This window comes from Capra hircus, chromosome 7, assembly GCF_001704415.2.
Source record: "Capra hircus breed San Clemente chromosome 7, ASM170441v1, whole genome shotgun sequence".
Classification (NCBI taxonomy): Eukaryota; Metazoa; Chordata; class Mammalia; order Artiodactyla; family Bovidae; genus Capra; species Capra hircus.
This window is the reverse complement of record NC_030814.1, coordinates 89,824,216-89,841,704: the sequence shown is the minus strand read 5'-3', so window position 1 is coordinate 89,841,704 and position 17,489 is coordinate 89,824,216. Positions and strand designations below refer to the sequence as shown.

Genomic DNA, 17,489 nt, shown 5'->3' with positions numbered 1-17,489 from the left:
TCGCAGCACACCAGGCCTCCCTGTCCATCACCAACTCCCAGAGTTCACTCAGACTCACGTCCATCGAGTCCGTGATATCATCCAGCCATCTCATCCTCTGTTGTCCCATTCTCCTCCTGCCCCCAATCCCTCCCAGCATCAGAGTCTTTTCCAATGAGTCAACTCTTCGCATGAGGTAGCCAAAGTACTGGAGCTTCAGCTTTAGCATCATTCCTTCCAAAGTAATCCCAGGGTTGATCTCCTTCAGAATGGACTGGTTGGATCTCCTTGCAGTCCAAGGGACTCTCAAGAGTCTTCTCCAACACCACAGTTCAAAAGCACTAATTCTTCGGCGCTCAGCCTTCTTCACAGTCCAACTCTCACATCCATACATGACCACAGGAAAAACCATAGCCTTGACTAGACGGACCTTAGTCGGCAAAGTAACGTCTCTGCTTTAATAGGAGATATTTGTTAAACAAAGGAAGGTGGGAGAAGGAAAATGGTAATTTGTAATAATAATCACTCATTTCCTCTTTTAATGGATTTGGAAAAGTCAGGTGAAGTAAATCTGGCCAATCAGAGCACCTATTCACACAATAAATATTGAATTATGGTAATCATGTGACCCAAGCCTGGCCAATCAGAGGATTCTATCAGGCCATAAACCTTGAGTCCCAGATGTCATGTGTCAGCCATGAGTGCTAAATGCTTTCTGGGACCTATCTTATTTAATTTTCCCAACAACCCAGTGGATCCTAACAACACACACCTTCATCATTTATTCAGTATTTACAATGAGCCAGTCACTGTTCTATGTGCTGAAGGTACAACTATATCTGAGGCAGACAAAAATTTCTTTTTTCTGAGCGAAAGATCGGAAGTTTGGTATAAGCAGATGCAAATTATTATATATTAGATGGATAAACAACAAGTCTTACTGCATAGCACAGGGAACTATATTCATATCCTGTGATAAACCATAATGAAAAAGAATATGAAAAAATATATGTATGTATAACATTTACTTTTCTGTACAATAGAAATTGGGGCTTCCCAGGTGGCGTTAGTGGTAAAGAACCCACCTGCCAATGCAGGAGATGGAGGAGACACAGGTTCCATCTCTGGGCTGGAAAGATCCCCTGGAAAAGGAAATGACAACCCACTCTAGTATCCTTGCCTGGAGAATCCCACGGACAGAGGAGTCTGGTGGGCTACAGTCCATAGTGTCTCAAAGAGTCGGACTCAAGTGACTTAACAGGCAGGCACAACTGAAATTAACACAGTGTTGGGAATCAACTACAATAATTACTTTTTAAAAATCCCTCCCTTCTGAAACTAACATTCTAGTGGTGGAGAAAACCAACAAATAAATACATAAAGACATCATATATCAGATGGTGGTGAGTCATATGCAGTAAAGAAAGCATTGACCTCAGGACTCCCCTGGCAGGCCAGTGTCTAGGACTCCGAGCTTCCATTGCAGGGGTCATGGGTTTGATCCCTGGTTGGGGAACTAAGATCTTGAATGCTGCCTGGGGAGGGGTGGGGGAACATTAACCTCATTACTGGATTAGGGAGGATGAAGGACAAGCAGCAGCTGCCACTGGGAAGAGGGAATCAAGTAAAGTGGGTGATAGGCAAGTGCAGAGCTGGGTACAGTCTGTTTGTTTGTTAATATTCCATTTATTTGTCTGCTCCAGGTCTTGGTTGTAGCACACGGGATCTTTAGTGGTGGCAGGTGGGATCTAGTTCCCTGACCAGGGATCGAGCCTCGGCCCCCTGCATTGGGAGTACAGACAACAGTACTGGTCCAGACAAGTCACTGGACCACCAGGGAAGTCCCTGCATCCTGTTTTTATTTAAAATTTTGAAATTGTGTTCATCATGGAAATGTTGTCATTTACTTTTGATTTGTTCAAATATTGCCTTATGCAAATCGCAACCACATTGAGATATCACCACATCTCCTAGAATGGGTGGATAAAACACATATATATGTATAAAATATATATTTATATATATTTTAAAGGACAATAACAGTTATTAGCAAAGATGTGGGGAAACTAGAATCCTTGTACATTGGAATTGGGAATGTAAAATGGTACAGCCCCTGTAGAAAATAGTTTGGCGATTCCTCAAAAGTTAAACATAAGCTTACCCTCTGACTCAGCAATTCCATTTCTGGGTATACACCCAAGGGAAATAAAATAATACCTTCATATGGTGGCTCATGCATAGTCGGGTCTGACTCTTTGCCACCCCGTGGACTGTAGCCCTCTGTCCAGGGGATTTACAAGGCAAAAATACTGGAGTGGGTTGCCATTCCCTTCTCCAGGGGATGTTCCCAACCCAGGGATCGAACTCAGGTCTCTTGCATTGCAGGCATATTCTTTACCACTGAGCCACCTAGGAAGCCCTAATCTTATGTGTATTTTACCACAATTTTAAAATTGTACTTATTGCGTTAAAATAGTAAGTCTCTTGTTGACTGAGATTTGGTGCCCTCTTAAGTTCTATGCCTGGAGAAAGTGTCTCCCTACACATCCTCCACCAGCCCTACCAGAATTAAACAGAAAAGTCACAACACAGCCCCATTGAGAAGGTGACACTTAAGTCAAGATTGGAAGGAGACAAAGGAATTAGCCAAAGTGGGATTCGGGGATGAGCTTTTCACATAGGGCAAACAGTCAGTGTAAAGGCCCTGGGCAGGACCGTGCCTAGCATGTTGGAGGAACACTGAGGAGGAGGAGGCGGCCCGTGTGTCTGGAGCAGAGTGAGCAAGGACGAGAGAGGGAGGAGGGCAGGGCAGGGAGGGGATTGGGCAGGTCAAGTGGGGCCTCGTGGGCTGGAGAGAGGTCTTGGCTTTTATCCCAAGGGAGGTGGGAGCCCTGGAGGGCTGTGAGCAGAGGAGGGGCGGGACCTGAGTCAAGTTTTTAAAGCCCATCTGCTCTGCTAGGGAAAGGATTTTCGTCCTCCTTAATCACTGCTGTAAACCTCCACTCACAACCATGATAGGCACACAGGAGGTGTGATCAATGTTGACCAAGGGAGTGAATGAATAACAGCTCCATTTGGGGAGGGGGGCTAGGGCACAGAGCAGTAAAGTTATACTGTCCCGGGCTCACCTAGCCAGGTTCCTGCGGCCAGGGTCTCAAGCCTAGGCCGGACAGCTGAGGCCCCTGCTCCACCAGCCCTATCACAGGGAGGTCCCCCGTGCCCGCCCAGCGGCCACCTGTTTCCTCCCCCGCCTCTGATTAATGGCCCCGCAGCCCCATCCATCAAAGGCCAGCCAGCGCCTGGCTCTGCCCTGAGGCCTCGGGGCCCAGTGCTCATTTGTAAGCAGGCCGAGAGGCTGGTCTCAGGCTGTTGGATACACGAGACAGATCCCCGCCCCAACTTGGCCCCATATGTGGCCGGAGAACCCAAGGGAAGGGAAAGGATGGGGACGGGTAGGAGCTGAGGGGTGTGGATGACAGCTACTCTGACAGTAAGGTCTTCAAAAGCCCCAGTTTCCTCCCCCCTCCCCAAATTAATTATATGATGAAGACTGTTCCCTTTTGCCCTGTCTTTCCCCCACCCACTGGCATACTGTCCTTTTTTTTTCTTTAACTATTTATTTATTTGGCTGCGCAGGGTCTTAGCTGCGGCACAAGGGATCTAGTCGCTGATTGGGGATGGAAACTGGGGCCCCTGCATTGGGAACGTAAAGTCTTATCCATTGAGCCACCAAGGAAGTCCCCCTGCTTCTTATTGACATTTAGAGATCAGCATCTGACCATAAAGTTAGGAAATCCACATTTTATTCACTCATCTTTTGACTTTGAAAATATTTCAGGCCTACAGAAGTTGTAAGACGATGACAATGAACCCCCATAGTTGCTTTCTCTAGGTCAAGACTCACTACTAGATTGAACCTGGGCCCTCTGGATTGGAAATGTGGAATCTTAGCCTTTGGACCACCAGGGAAGTCCCTAGCATTCTGTTCTTTCTACCCCCAAAGCTCCTCCAGACAGCGGGCCTGGGCCAGCCTGGGCCTCTCCTGAACCTTAGTTTAGGTATCCGCTCTGGTCTCCTGGCTTCCTAACTTGCTTATATCCATTCCCACTACCAGCAAGCATCTTCTGCCACCAGCCGTGGTGGTCTCTCTCTGCTGCTTTATGTCAGTGCTCCTTGGCTGGGGGCGATTTTGCCCCAGGGATTTGGGGCTGGGGGTTCCTGGCATTGAATAGATGGGGGCCAGGGATGCTGCTCCATACCCCACAGTGCCCAGGACAGCCAACCCCAGAGAATGGTTCAGGCGAGAATGTTAAGAGTGGTAACTGGCAACCCTGCTCTAAAGTCTTCCACGGCTCCCAAGTGCCCTCCAGGTACTACCACAACTCCTCAGATCAGAACTCAGGGTCCTTCATCATCTAGAGTCCTGGCCCTCTCCAGTTAGTCTCCCTACCATGCTTTGCCTTTATGCCCCACCTAAAAAACCTTTTCATACTGTCCACGAGGTTCTTCTGAGTGCCAAAGAATTGATGCTTTCGAATTGTACTGTTGGAGAAGACTCTTGAGAGTCCCTTGGACAGCAAGATCAAACCAGTCAATCCTAAAGGAAATCAATCCTGAACACTCATTGGAAAGAATGATGCCAAAGCTGAAGCTCCAATATTTTGGCCACCTGATGCGAAGAGCTGACTCATTGGAAGAGATCCTGATGTGGGAAAGACTGAGGGCAGGAGGAGAAGAGGGTGACAGAAGTTGAGATGGTTGGATGGTATCACCAACTCAATGGACATGAGTTTGAGCAAACTGCAGGAGATAGTGGAGGACAGGGAAGCCTGGCATGCTGTAGTCCATGGGGTCATGAAGAGTCTGACATGATTTAGCAACTGAACAATGAACAGAGGGTCAGGATCACATAGACATCAAGGGCCCAGGGACCTGGGTTGACCTCCTGGCACTGCCACCCACCATCTATGTGATTTTGCCCAAGTCTCTTAACCTCTTGGTGCCTTCATTTCTTCATTCTTAAAATGGGTATAATGGCAGGGTTAAAATGCTAAAACAGAGACTGGTAAAAACTTAAAACAGGTGGGTTGGTTTATTCATAGTCTGGGTTGCAATTCTGGGCTTTTCTACACACTGAAAGGCCCAGCCCTTACCCCACTGTACTGAGGTGTCTGACCAGCTCCAAGTCTGGTCTGCTAAAATGGTCACCAAACACCTGAATACAGGGAACTGCCTGCCTGGATGCAGGTGGTCTCCCAGGAGAAAGGGCATCTGGTCCCCACAGAGGGTGGGGAGGACTGGCAGTAAGGCTGGTTTCTTGGGCCTGTGACTCAGGCAGCCCTACAGGACTCTGCCTTCAAAGGAAGGCCTAGGGCTTCCCTGGTGGTTCAGTGGTTAAGGATCTGCCTTGCAATACAGGGGACTAGGGTTCAATCCCTGCTTGGGGAACTAAGCTCCTATATGCCTCGGGGCACCCACATGATCAGCCCAATGAAGGCAGCCAAATAAACATTTTTTTTTTTTTTTTTGAAAAGGAAAGGACTTGCACTTAGTCTGATGCTCTGCTGTCACCATCCTGAAATTCCTGATCTTTTCTGAGTCAGAGGCCCTGTGTGTTCATTTTGCCGAGAGCCATGAAAACTCTGTAGCCCATTCCCATCTAGGATTCCAGTACAATTTGTGGGGTACACATATTCCAGGACAAGGACGGTTAGGAACAGAAAACTTTCTATAACTTTTTTTTTTTTTGTCCATGCCACTCGCTTCCCCAACCATGCCACTTGGTTCCTCAACCAAAGCAGTGGAAGCAACGAGTCCTAACCACTGGACTGCCAGGGTTACTAGTCCAGGAACAGTAAACTTACTAAAAATTTGTGACTTTCCTCTTCCAGCAACGGAATTAAGGAAACCCCACATTTTACTAATTCATCTCTGGTCCCATTGGATCCTACCTTATTTAATATATTGATATTTTTTCATGGTGAATTTTTTGGCGTTAATTTTTATTTAAAAAAATATGGTGTTATGGGCTTTCACTGACGTGGCCCAGGTTCAATCCCTGGTCAGACAACTGAGATCCCACAAGCTCCATGGTATAGCCAGGGAAAAAACAAAAAGAACTAAACTAAAAATGGTTGGTGATGCACAGGGAAGCCTGGCGAAAGAGTCAGAAATGGCTAAGTGACTGAATTGAATTGAAAACTAAGGAAAGAAATTAAAAATATGATGCTGGGAAAGATTGAAGGCAGGAGAAGGGGATGACAGAGGATGAGATGGTTGGATGGCATCAACGAGTCGATAGACATGAGTTTGAGCAAATTCCGGGAGCTGGTGATGAAGAGGAAAGCCTGGTGTGCTGCAGTCCATGAGGTTACAAAGAACTGGACACAACTGAGCAACCGAACTGAAAAAATATGGTGTTAAACTGCTCTTTTATCTTCAAGTGCTTTAGGGGCAGAAGAGCCTTCAGTTTTGCTTATTCATCTCCACCTAGTCCTAACCCCTCATCTGCCCAGGAAAGGTGACAAGGGTCCAAACTCCATTTTACAGACAGGAAAACTCAAGGCCCAAAGAGGTCAAACTCATCCAGGAGGTAGGTGCACAGTTGATGCCGTTGATGGTGATTATTAAAAGCCTGTGTATTTTAGCACTTGCACTGGGTTCACCGTGCATTATTTCAATAGCTTCTTCCAGGTCTGAGTCAGGCCCGGCCCCTCCTCTGCCCACAGCCCTCCAGGGCTCCCACCACTCTTCAGAGTAAAAGCCCAAGTCTTCCACACCGCCCACCAGGCCCTGTAGCATCTGTCCCTCCCTATCACCGGCTACAGAAGCTGCGGGGCTCAATGCAAAACTAAACTGTGAGGACCCCGTTCAAAAATCATTTAGGAATTTCCAGAGACCACAAGGGCGGATCATTAACCAGAGCACAGCCCTTCTGGGAGCTGGGGCCCTATGAGAATGCATGAAGTTGCTGGCCCTGCGTCCCTGCCCTCATTTCCTCCCAAGCACTCCACCCCCCACCCCGTGCCAGGCAGTGCTGCCTCAGTGCCTTTGCGCTGGCTGACTCTGCCTCCTTGACTAAGCCACTACCCCCATAGCCTGCCAGCTCCTTCTCTCACCTTTGGGTCCTCTTAGAGGCCAAGGAGGCCCTCTGACCTCCCTCTGTTTAAAATCGCACCTTCCGGCCCTCCCTCCTGGTTTGTTTTCCCCATAGGTGTTACCACTGTCTGACCTGCTAGGGATGTGGTTCATGGGTTTGTCTCTATGTCTCATGACATCTCCACCAGGGCCACCAGGGCCTGGACTTTGTATCCCCTCCCACCCCACATCCTGGAGCGGGGCGAGGCTTGGCACACAGTAGGCGCTCCATAAATGTGTGTGGAAGCCATGGCTCCCAGGAGCTCGGTGGTTATCACCACCTCTTTCTACAGAAGAGGAAATCAAGGCTCAGAAAACATCCCGTGAGCCAAGGTTACAGAGCATGTCCATGGCACGCGTCCGGGTCGCGCCATGATTGCGCCGGAGGTTTCGATGGGGGCAGCAGGGGCCCCCGGCTCTGACACATGAGGAAACCGAGGCCCAGGCGCGGCCGTGCCGGCCACCAGGCCAGCAGGGGCCGCGGCGGGGCGGGGGCGCGCCGGGCCCAAGGTCACCGCGCCGGCCTGCTCGGGGGAGGCGGATGGGTGGGGATCCGCGGGCCTCCCCGGGCGCGCGCCCCCCCCTCGGCGGCGCGCACGGGGCCCGGGAAGCAGAAGCGGCGGCGGCGGCGGCAGCAGCAGGTGGAGCCGGAGCCTCCGCGCAGCCGAGGCCGCGGCCACTGCCGGCGTCGCCGCCATTAGACAATAGGAGCGGCGGCCGGGCGTGCGGGGAGGCGGGCGGCGGGGAGGGGCGGGGAGGGGCGCCGGGCGCGCAGGAAGCGGGGCCCGGGGCGCGCCGGGGCCGGGCGCGCGGGGAGGGGGCGCAGGAAGCGGGCGAGGCCGGGCGCGGGAGGCGGCGGCGGCGGCCCCGGGAGCTGCCGATCGGCGCCGGGACAAAGGCGCGGCCGCCGGCGCCCCGAGCAGCCCGAGCCGGGGCGCACAGCCGGGGCGCAGCCCGCGCCCCCCGCCGCGACTGACATGATGTTTCCACAAAGCAGGCATTCGGTAAGCGGGGCCCGCCGGCCCGGCGCCCACCCCATCCGGGCCCGGCAACCCCCAGTTCCTGGCTGGGCCATCCCCCAAGCTCTGGGCCATCCCCCAAGCTCTGGGCCCTGCGTCCCCCCAGGTCCCGGCCCGGCCCCCCCAGTTCCCAGCCGAACCATTCCCTCCCTCAGGTTCGGGCCCTGCACCCCCCCTCAGGTCCAAACTCAGCGCCCCTCTCCAGGTCCAAGCCCTGTGCCCCCAGCTCTAGATCCCAGCCGGGCCGCCCCCACCCCCCAGCTCTCAGCTCGGCATCTCCCCCCCAACTCCTGGGCCCAGTCCCCTCTAGCTCTGGGCCCAGCGCTACTCCCCACCCCCGCCGCCAGCTCCCGGACTCCCTCCCATCCCCCGTAGCTCCCGGCCCCTCTCCCGGCTTCCGGGACCAGAGTACCCCGCTAGGTTCCAAGCCAGGTCCCCTCCAGCTCCCAGCTTAGATCCCCCGACCCCGCGCCAGCCCGGGCCCTGCCCCCAACCCCCCCAAGCCAGGATGGGCCTCGGCGGCCTTGGCCTCAGGCCTAGGGCGCCCCGGAAGCCCCACCAGGCACCTCTAAGGCTGGGGGTGCTTTCGGGGTCCGGGAGTGGGGGGAGACCCAAGGCGCACCCCTCCCGGAAGAGCGGGGCCTGGAGGAAGGGTGCTCAGAATCAGACGTGCCCCCACTCGGAAATTTCAGGCGGTGAGAGAGGCCCCTCCCCCAGGGGGACTAGGCTAGGAAACCTCATTCCCCCCTAACTTGGGGGGGTCTCTCTAGGACACGTTCTCCTACCCCCAGAGGCAACTGGGCGCTCAGAGTGCACCCCTCCCGGCGCTTTGGAGGCGCGGTAGAGGGCGCACCCTGCCCCCCACCAAGGGCGGGCCTTCAGACGCACCCCCACAGCCTGGGGGTGGCGGAGGACGAGAGGGCGCACCCACCCCCCTCGACTCGCTGGGAGAGGCGGGGGCAGGAAGCGAGGGCGGGGGCCGCGCCAGGAGCTGTAAACACGGGCCCGGGAAGTGGGGCAGGGGTGGGGGGGGGCGCTGCAGCTGCGCCTGCCGCCGCCTTGGGGCCTCTGTGGCGGGGAAGAGGTGGATGTCTGCCCTGTGGGGTCCTGACCCGGGCCGCCGCCCCCTCCCCACAGGGCTCGTCGCACCTCCCCCAGCAACTCAAATTCACTACTTCGGACTCCTGCGATCGCATCAAAGATGAGTTTCAACTGCTGCAGGCTCAGTACCACAGGTGAGCTGGGGGCTGGTGGTCCCGACTCGGGAGAAGGTGGAGCCCCTTGCTCCAGACTGAGGCCTGGAGCGGAGATTGTGGCCTCTGCTTTATATACAGACTCCAAAAAATAGAGGCCTTGAAGGTCTTAGGTGGCAGGCGCTGTCTTTACCACTTCAGGGATATGACATTCATTTAGTCTTTAAAACAGTCCCATTTTTGTAGATGAGAAATCTGAGGCATCAAAAATGTCAATAATTTGCCCAGACTCAGTTGTCTGGTTTTAGAGCCCCTCTCCCCACCCCCACACCAATGGATAAAAGACCCCCAGCATCTAGAATTGGTGATTGATTCTCCACCTCCCCAAAGCCCTCCCCCCCAACCCCCAAATCTGTAGCCTGGTTTTGGAGAATGGGTTCCTGCCACCCAGCAGGAAGGTGATTCTCCCTCCAGAATTGAATCTGACATTGCTAAAGGGTTTTGCCATGTGCCTGATCTAAAGAGAAAGGAACTATTTATTTTTCATTTTACATTTGGAAAAACTTAAGCCCAGAGATTTTCTGAGGTTGCACAGCAAGAAAGTAGCAAGATTTAGATCCTATCTCTGGACTGAAGGAAGCAGATCCTCAAGGCTGTGCTGCAGAGTGGTCTTTGCCTGGGAATCAGATGGGGAGTCTATATACCAGTGGGGTTTTGATCCTCCCTGGATCTATTTACCCACACAGAAGTATTTTTTGAAGGATCCTGGGATTTCTGCAAGAAGAAATTGGAAAGAGTGATATATTTGTTCTTTAGAGGGTACTGCCCATTCTCCCCATTTGCTGAAGAGTGAACATACTTTTGTTTCGTCTTCCCTGCTGTCCTATCATTGTGCCCATTTCAAAGATCAGGAATCGCAGGTGTAGTTGATTGAAGGTTCTAATCCTGTGATATGGAGGGTTTAGGGGCTTTGCCCAACAGATCTGGCCTCTCTGAGCCTCTCCAGGGGGTCCCCTCTCCCTGCCTGGCCCATGCACACATCACAGTGACCACTGGAGCCGATCCAGTTCTAGAGATGTTGCCAGAGCACTGTGTGACCTCAGATAGGTCACACCCCATCTCTGAACTTCACAGTCTCTGTTCGCTAGGCTTAGGCTTCCTGGTGTACACTGAGGGCTTCCACTGTGTTGGGGCTGTCACAGTATCTACCAGTCCCTCAGGAAAGGCCAGAAATGCCGAATTTGGAATGAAATTGCCTGAGTTTATTTTTAACAGTGGTCACACATGGACATTTTTAAAGAGAATTAGACTAAGTGTGGCTCACCTGTGAACCCAGGTATACAAGTCATGGTCAGTCTGGCGGAACAAAACTCTTAAGTCCCCTGGGGTGACCACAAGATGAATGAAATATTTATTGGGTACTTACTGTATGCCAACATGAAGAACATTTCTGGTCTTAATTCTTCTTGTCCTCACCACCCCACCCCGGAGGCTGGAGCTCAGCAGACTCAGTGACCAAGGCCTGGAGAGGTAGAGGCGTTTGCCCAGAGTCACACAGCATCAGAGTGGCGGGACTGAACTTTGGACCCAGTTTATCTAGTTGAGTTTGTGGCCTCAGCTCTCTGCCTGTCACCCTGACACCCCCTTGAGGGCCTTTGAGAAATATCCAAAGCTCATCCTTGCTGGGGCAACCCAAGAGAGGAGGGGGATCACCAACTCTATTACCCAGTGATAGAAATTTATACCCCTCCCCCAACCAGGGAAATCAGAGGTCACAAGATGGGCTGGGGGCCTTTGAAGATTCCTTACTGAATTCAGTCCAGAGCCCTGCCAGTGGGCTCCGGGCCCTTGTAACCTCTGAGCAATGTCTGTTTATTCCTTCTTTGCTGGAGAGTTTTGCCCAGTGGGTGGGAGTATGGCCTTTGAAGCCAGCTTCCTGGCTGTGTGACCTTGAGCCTGTTCACTCAACCTCTCTGAGCATCCATTGCATCATCTTTATGAAGGAGACTGACGTTAACAGCCCTGACCTCGTTGGATTTCACGATAGGAAAAAGTTTCTTTGAATCCCTGTCTGACCTACAGTCAGGGTATTTGCTCTGACTTCTGATTTTATTATTTTCATTGCTTTCTCCACCCCCACATCTTCAAGGTGGGTTTCATCATCCCCAGTTTCCAGCTAAGGCACCTGTGGGTTCCCTTCCCCCCTCTTCTCTCTGACCCCCACCAAAGTTTGGGGCTCCCTTGCACAATGAGGGGGACATCATCCCAGCCCCGGCCCTCCCCCTCTTCTTCTTCAGTCTGAAACTCGAATGTGACAAGCTGGCCAGCGAGAAGTCAGAAATGCAGCGTCATTACGTGATGGTAAGCCAGCCTGGGGGTCTGGTGGGCAGGGCCAGAGGACCCCAGGTCCCCCTCCAGCACTGGCAGCTGCTGTCTGAACCCTGGCCATCTCCTCTGGGATGTGCGAGAAGTCAGGGTCTGCTCTCCGCTGAGCCAGCCCCTGGCCGGCTGAGTTAATCTTGTTGGCCTGGCTGCCGGCCCAGGCAGTGGCCGAGGTGCCAAGCCACCGGGTTGCGGCCTGGGCCTGCCAGGTCCCTGGCTGTCCTTGGCAGCGGAGGAGCCAGTGGCTGTGAAAGCCAGGAACTGGGGGTGGGGGGGGTTGTTGATCCCTCCCCTCCCCACCCCCACTGTCTGAGCATCCCAGGCTTAACCCCTCCTAGTCCAAGCTTCAGAGGAGGACTCCTGGAGGGCCCCCTTCCCCAGGCAGGAGGCTGACACTCTTTTGAGGTGGGTGGGTGGAAGGGAGGGAGGGGGTGGCACTTCCTTCTTGGGCCTGACATTGGAGACCCTGCCCCTGCACACTGCTGGAATCACTTGCTTCGCTTCATATGCACCAGGTGGTGATTTCTGCATCAAAACCCCTGCCTAAGTCCAGCCCAGAGCCCACTTCCCCCAGGCCATGGGGGAAGCAGAGCTGGACAAGGAACCTCTGGATTCAGAGGGATGGGGCTAGGGGACTCCAGAAGGGTATGCTCCTGTTTGGAGAAAGACTGCATGGAGGAGGAGGCACTGCAGCTGGGGTCCTGATGAATGGATAGGAGCCAGCTGGGCAGAGAAGGGGAGACCACACAAACCTGGCTTTCTCCCCCTATCTTCCCTAGGGGGTGATGGGGAGTCATAGGAAGGTTTAGAGCAGGGGAGGTGCAGGGTCAGATGTGGGGCATGAGGGGGGGGGGCGCTAGCCCCAAAGGCAGACCCAACATGATTTGTTTATCCTCGATTATTTATACCCAGGAAGACAAACTTCCCTGGAGTCCGGGGCCACCCGCAGACAAGACACATAAAGATAAAAGATTAGGAGCCTTGGAATGTGTGTGTGCCTGTGTGTGTGCCTGTGTGTGTGCCTGTGTGTGTGTGTGTAGGGGTTGAGGTCATTATTCCAGAAATGGGGCACTCAGGGCCCCACTGGCGTCCCTAGCATCCTCACCAGGCACCTGGGCCCCAGCTCCAGGTGTGGGTGTCTCCCCGCTTCCGACTCCATCTCTCTCGCCTGCCCTCCCCTCCTCCTACCTCTCTCTTTCTCCCCCTCTTTGTCTCTCTCTGTCACTTCCCGTGTCTTTTGTCTCTGGAGCCCCACATCCTTCACCCGCCCCCATTTCTGTCTCCCCCCTACACAGTACTACGAGATGTCCTATGGCTTGAACATCGAGATGCACAAGCAGGTATGCCCCCTTCCCCCCTCCTCCGCCCTCCCGCCCCGCCCAGGCAGGTAGGAACCCGCCACCCCTTGGCTGAGAACCAAGACTGCCTTGGTATCCTGTTACCTCCGGAGCCCCCCCACTTCTGTTCTTTCTCAGGCCTCCCTGGGAGGTTGCTCTCCCTGAGGGGGAGGGCAGAGGCTTTCCCAGGACCTGCCACCCCCACTCCATTGTCTCTCTTTTGTGACAGCCCTGGGGGAGGGGGGTGATGTGACCTGCCAACCCACCCTCCAAACCCTATCTCAGATATGTTAGAGAATTCTGATGCCAGCTGCCCCGACCTCTTCCTCCCTCCCTCCCACGGAATGCTCACTACCTGTGAGGCATCGGGCATCTTTCCAGGGCCACCCAGACCCCAAGCCACTGGGCCTGGATTTCGCTCTGTCCTGGGCTCTTAGCTACCCTCAGAGACTCAGCCCCTGGGGCCACTTTTGCTGCTGATCGGGTGCCCATGGGCCTGATGAGTTGATATGATCCTGGGACGAGCTGGCCTCCTCTTGGATTAGACAGAACCACTGGGCTTTCCAGGGCTGGTCTGCACCTGCCCTGGCTGGCTGCTGCCCAGGGCTGAAGTGTCTGTCTGTTCCAGGCTGAAATCGTCAAGAGGCTAAATGGGATATGTGCCCAGGTCCTGCCCTACCTGTCCCAAGAGGTGAGCAGAGCCCCTGGGGGTCTGCTGGGAGGAGATAGACCCTGAACTTCCCTCAGCCCCACCCCTCTGTAGCCATCTGTGTGCCCCAGGGCACACGCCTGCCTTCTCTGGACCTCCCAGCCATCAGCCAGTCTGTGCAGGAGAAACCCCAGGGGTGAAGGGAAGGACCTCACCCTGCTGTGGAATTCCCAGCCTGCGTGAGTCATTGCACTGTAAAAATGTCAGCTACATTGCCGAACACTGCACCAAGAATTTTGTTTCTGCCTTTCACCTTCCTGAGATACATCTGCCTGGTCCTGCTGGCCACTGGGTGTACAGGAAGGCACTCCGCACACAGAGGCAGACATACAGACAGACAGATGCAACAGACAAATACACAGATGCAAAACATAGACACACAGCACATGGACACACAAAGGGTCTATGCACCCAAGTCTTCCTCTTCTGTTTCCTGGGATTCTCGGTGTGAAGCCCACTGTACGCGCACACACACGTCTGGGTCACGTAAGACCCCTCTGCTCTCTGCCAGATTTACCGCTGATAATTCATCGTTTTCTTTTTAAACTCTGCTGGTACCTTAGGGTCCCACAGGGGATGATGCCCAGGGACAATTCCAGGAGGACACCATGGAAGCCCCAGAGAAGGAGATTCTTAGGGCCCTGAAAATCTAGCTTTATGGTTTCCTTTCATAGCAAGGGCTCCCTGGTAGCCAAGGCACAAAAGGAGCTTGGCAGATTTTAGCATCTGATAGCCAAAGAGACAAATTTTCAGGGAAAGCTGGGGATTGCCCAGAACCTCGACTCATAGCCCAGCTGTGCCAGAATTCACTGGGCCTTCACGGCTGTGGAGGAAGAGGAGCTTGGGTTAGCAGACCTCAGATCTCTTCCATTAGCAGTCCTGGTCTGAGCCCTTAACAAGCTTTGACTTCTTTGCATGTGGCATTGGTCATAGTCCACGGTTTCCTAAGATTCTGGTACCAAGCCCTTTGGGCCTTCTGTGCATTTCTATGTATCCCATTTTCCAGATGAAGAGACTGAGGCTTTGTGAAAGGAATCACCTGGAGAGAGGGGAGTTTCCTGAGGGGAGAGATGGGAAATCGAGGAGAGGGAGGGCTCTAACAGTGCAGATGGGAGTGGGACTTCTGGGCTCTGTGCCACAAATCCCAACAAGACGGGGTGAATCATCTGTCACCTCTTCATCCCCACCCCCCACTTTCCAGCACCAGCAGCAGGTCTTGGGAGCCATCGAGAGGGCTAAGCAGGTCACTGCTCCTGAGCTGAACTCCATCATCCGAGTACGTCTGGGGTCTTGTGGGGGGATGGGGGAGGGACAGGGGGGCTCAAGGGGGCTAATGCTCCCCTGTTTGTGTACTGCAGCAGCAGCTCCAAGCCCACCAGCTGTCTCAGCTGCAGGCTCTGGCCCTGCCCCTGACCCCCCTGCCTGTGGGGCTGCAGCCCCCTTCTCTGCCGGCGGTCAGCGCGGGCACCGGCCTCCTCTCGCTGTCAGCGCTGGGCTCCCAGGCCCACCTCTCCAAGGAAGACAAAAACGGGCATGACGGTGACGCCCACCAGGAGGACGACGGCGAGAAGTCGGATTAGTGGGCGGCTGGGATGGGGAGGGTGGGGGGTGGGACAGAGGGGAGACAAACACTGAGAGAGAGGAAGGTTCAGCACGCGAGACACAGTGATAGCTTGGGATTGGCCAAACTCTGGTAGTATTTATGGTAGCTGCCTGCTGGGGCTGTCGCCCTGCTTCTGTGCCCTACCCTAGCTTGGCTCCTACCCCCAGTTCCTGGCCTCCCTCCTCCTCCCCTGTAGACTGAATGGGTCAGTACCCACTCATACCACAGATGAGGCAAGCTGAGGCCTGGAGACACAGGGGAGGCCAGGTCCTAAGGGAGCAAAACCTCAAGAGGTCCAACACCCCCTGCATTTCCCTGATTCACACACATGTAACTGACAGTCTGCCCGCCAGGAGGGGGCCCCCACCCCAGCCTCCCATTCTGGCACTGCATGCAAACACAATGCTAGCTGCCCCTCCCCACCCTGGGCACCCCGCGTCTCCCCCTCCCACCCACTCACCCTCCATGAGTTCCTGATGCCCGCACCCACAAAAGAAAGAGGGGCCACCGACAGCGAGCTTAGCCCCAGGGCAACAGTGGGGCCAGCAACTCAGAATTTCCTTTCTCCCCTTCCCAAATAAAGATGAGGGTACTCAAGTTGTCTTGGTTTTTATTCCCCCCCCCCCCTTTTCCAGTATACTAGCTTGTCTTTTAAGAAAAGGGATATTAAAAAAAGGAAAAAGACAAAAATGTAAAAAAAAAAAAAAAGCAACACCCACACCTGTGTCTGTATATAGCCTTTTAGACTGTCAGCTTTTGTTGTGTTCAGTCGTTTGATCTCTATGGAGAGAAGTGAAAATGCTGTATCGAGGGTGGGCTTAGCTGTGCCTTTCAAATAAAGACGTGAGAAGGTTGGTTGCTGTGTTTCTGCCTCTGTGTTGCGGGCTGCCCCGCGGTGACTCCCTTCCCAGGGGAGGAGGGGGGCCTCCTTCAAGCCTCAGTCCTCTCCTCTGTTATGGGACTGGATATGAACAGTCCTAACTGAGTCCAGCTTGTAAATATAATTTAGCTTCTGAACGCAGTCCCTAGCCCAGAGATGGTCAGATGGAGGCTCGAGGTCACACAGTAAAGCCTAGGTGTTTGAGGTCTGGTCAGCTGTTTTGACAAGTAGGCAAAAGGACTCAGAAAAGCTAAGGGGTCACTGAGCATAAGTGGTGGGACTGGTTTCTGAGCCTCAGGCCAGATGGTTCCTAAGTGAAATTCTTTACCCTTAAGAGACAGATGTTAAGATCATGAGCAGTCACTGCGCCCGCATTACAGATGGCTTCTTCCAGATCAGAGAACTGATTCCTGGCTGGACCTCAACTCTCCAAGGACCACTTGGAGCCTGCCTTCATGCCCCTGCATCCAAGCTGGACCACCTGGGGAGGGGGAACCAGGAGGAAAGGTGGTTCCCTAGGGCACCTGGCACTTCAGTCAAGAGAACATCAGTCTCCCCACCCAGGATATGGGGCTGAGGGCAGGGAGCGGGTTGGAGAGTGGGAGCCATCATTTTGACTTTGCAGTATCTTCCAGATCTTTGCAAGATCTTTGCCAGGGCTTCTTGGCATAGAACTCTCACTCTCAAGGGACTAGGAGCATGAGGAGACCAGGGAATTCTCAACTATCTGCCTGATCCAGTGGCTTTCCAGGTGGCCAAGGGCACAGGGAATGAGGCAAGGGGTAGTGATCGACAGCCAACTTCAGAGAAAATGTCTTCTGTCCCTCAAGAAAGAAGGTGTAGAGGGGACAGGGGGACCCTCCTGCACCCCACCACCTCCCACACTACAGAGAAATCACGTGCAAAAATCAATGTAATGAGACCACTCCCTGGTTAACATGTATCCTCATATGTTAATGCAGGTACTTCCCCAGTGATCCAGTGGTTAAGACTCTGTGTTCCCAATGCAGGGGGCCAGGGTTCAATCCTTGGTCGGGAAACTAGATCCCACATGCTGCAACAACAACAGCGAAAAACCCCAAAACTCATCTCTGTGACTTGGGGAATATAAACTGTTAACATCTGCCTCCAAAAGACTGCTTGGCACCCAGCAATGCCCCTGGACTTCAATGTTAGATCCATGCAACAGGCATGCCACCAGAGTGTTTAGAGCAGCTGTAACAAGTCATTATTGCCCCAAACTGGAAACT

The 17,489-nt window shown here is 53.7% G+C and overlaps 1 protein-coding gene across 1 annotated transcript; it reads left to right on the top strand.

Annotated features, from left to right (window-relative positions):
• AES (amino-terminal enhancer of split) lies at positions 7,974-16,214 on the top strand. Its single transcript, XM_018050799.1, has 7 exons — positions 7,974-8,120; positions 9,273-9,370; positions 11,626-11,689; positions 13,006-13,050; positions 13,676-13,738; positions 14,958-15,032; positions 15,115-16,214. Exons 1-7 carry the CDS (start codon positions 8,094-8,096, stop codon positions 15,334-15,336), a joined length of 594 nt encoding a protein of 197 aa, XP_017906288.1. The 5' UTR covers positions 7,974-8,093; the 3' UTR covers positions 15,337-16,214.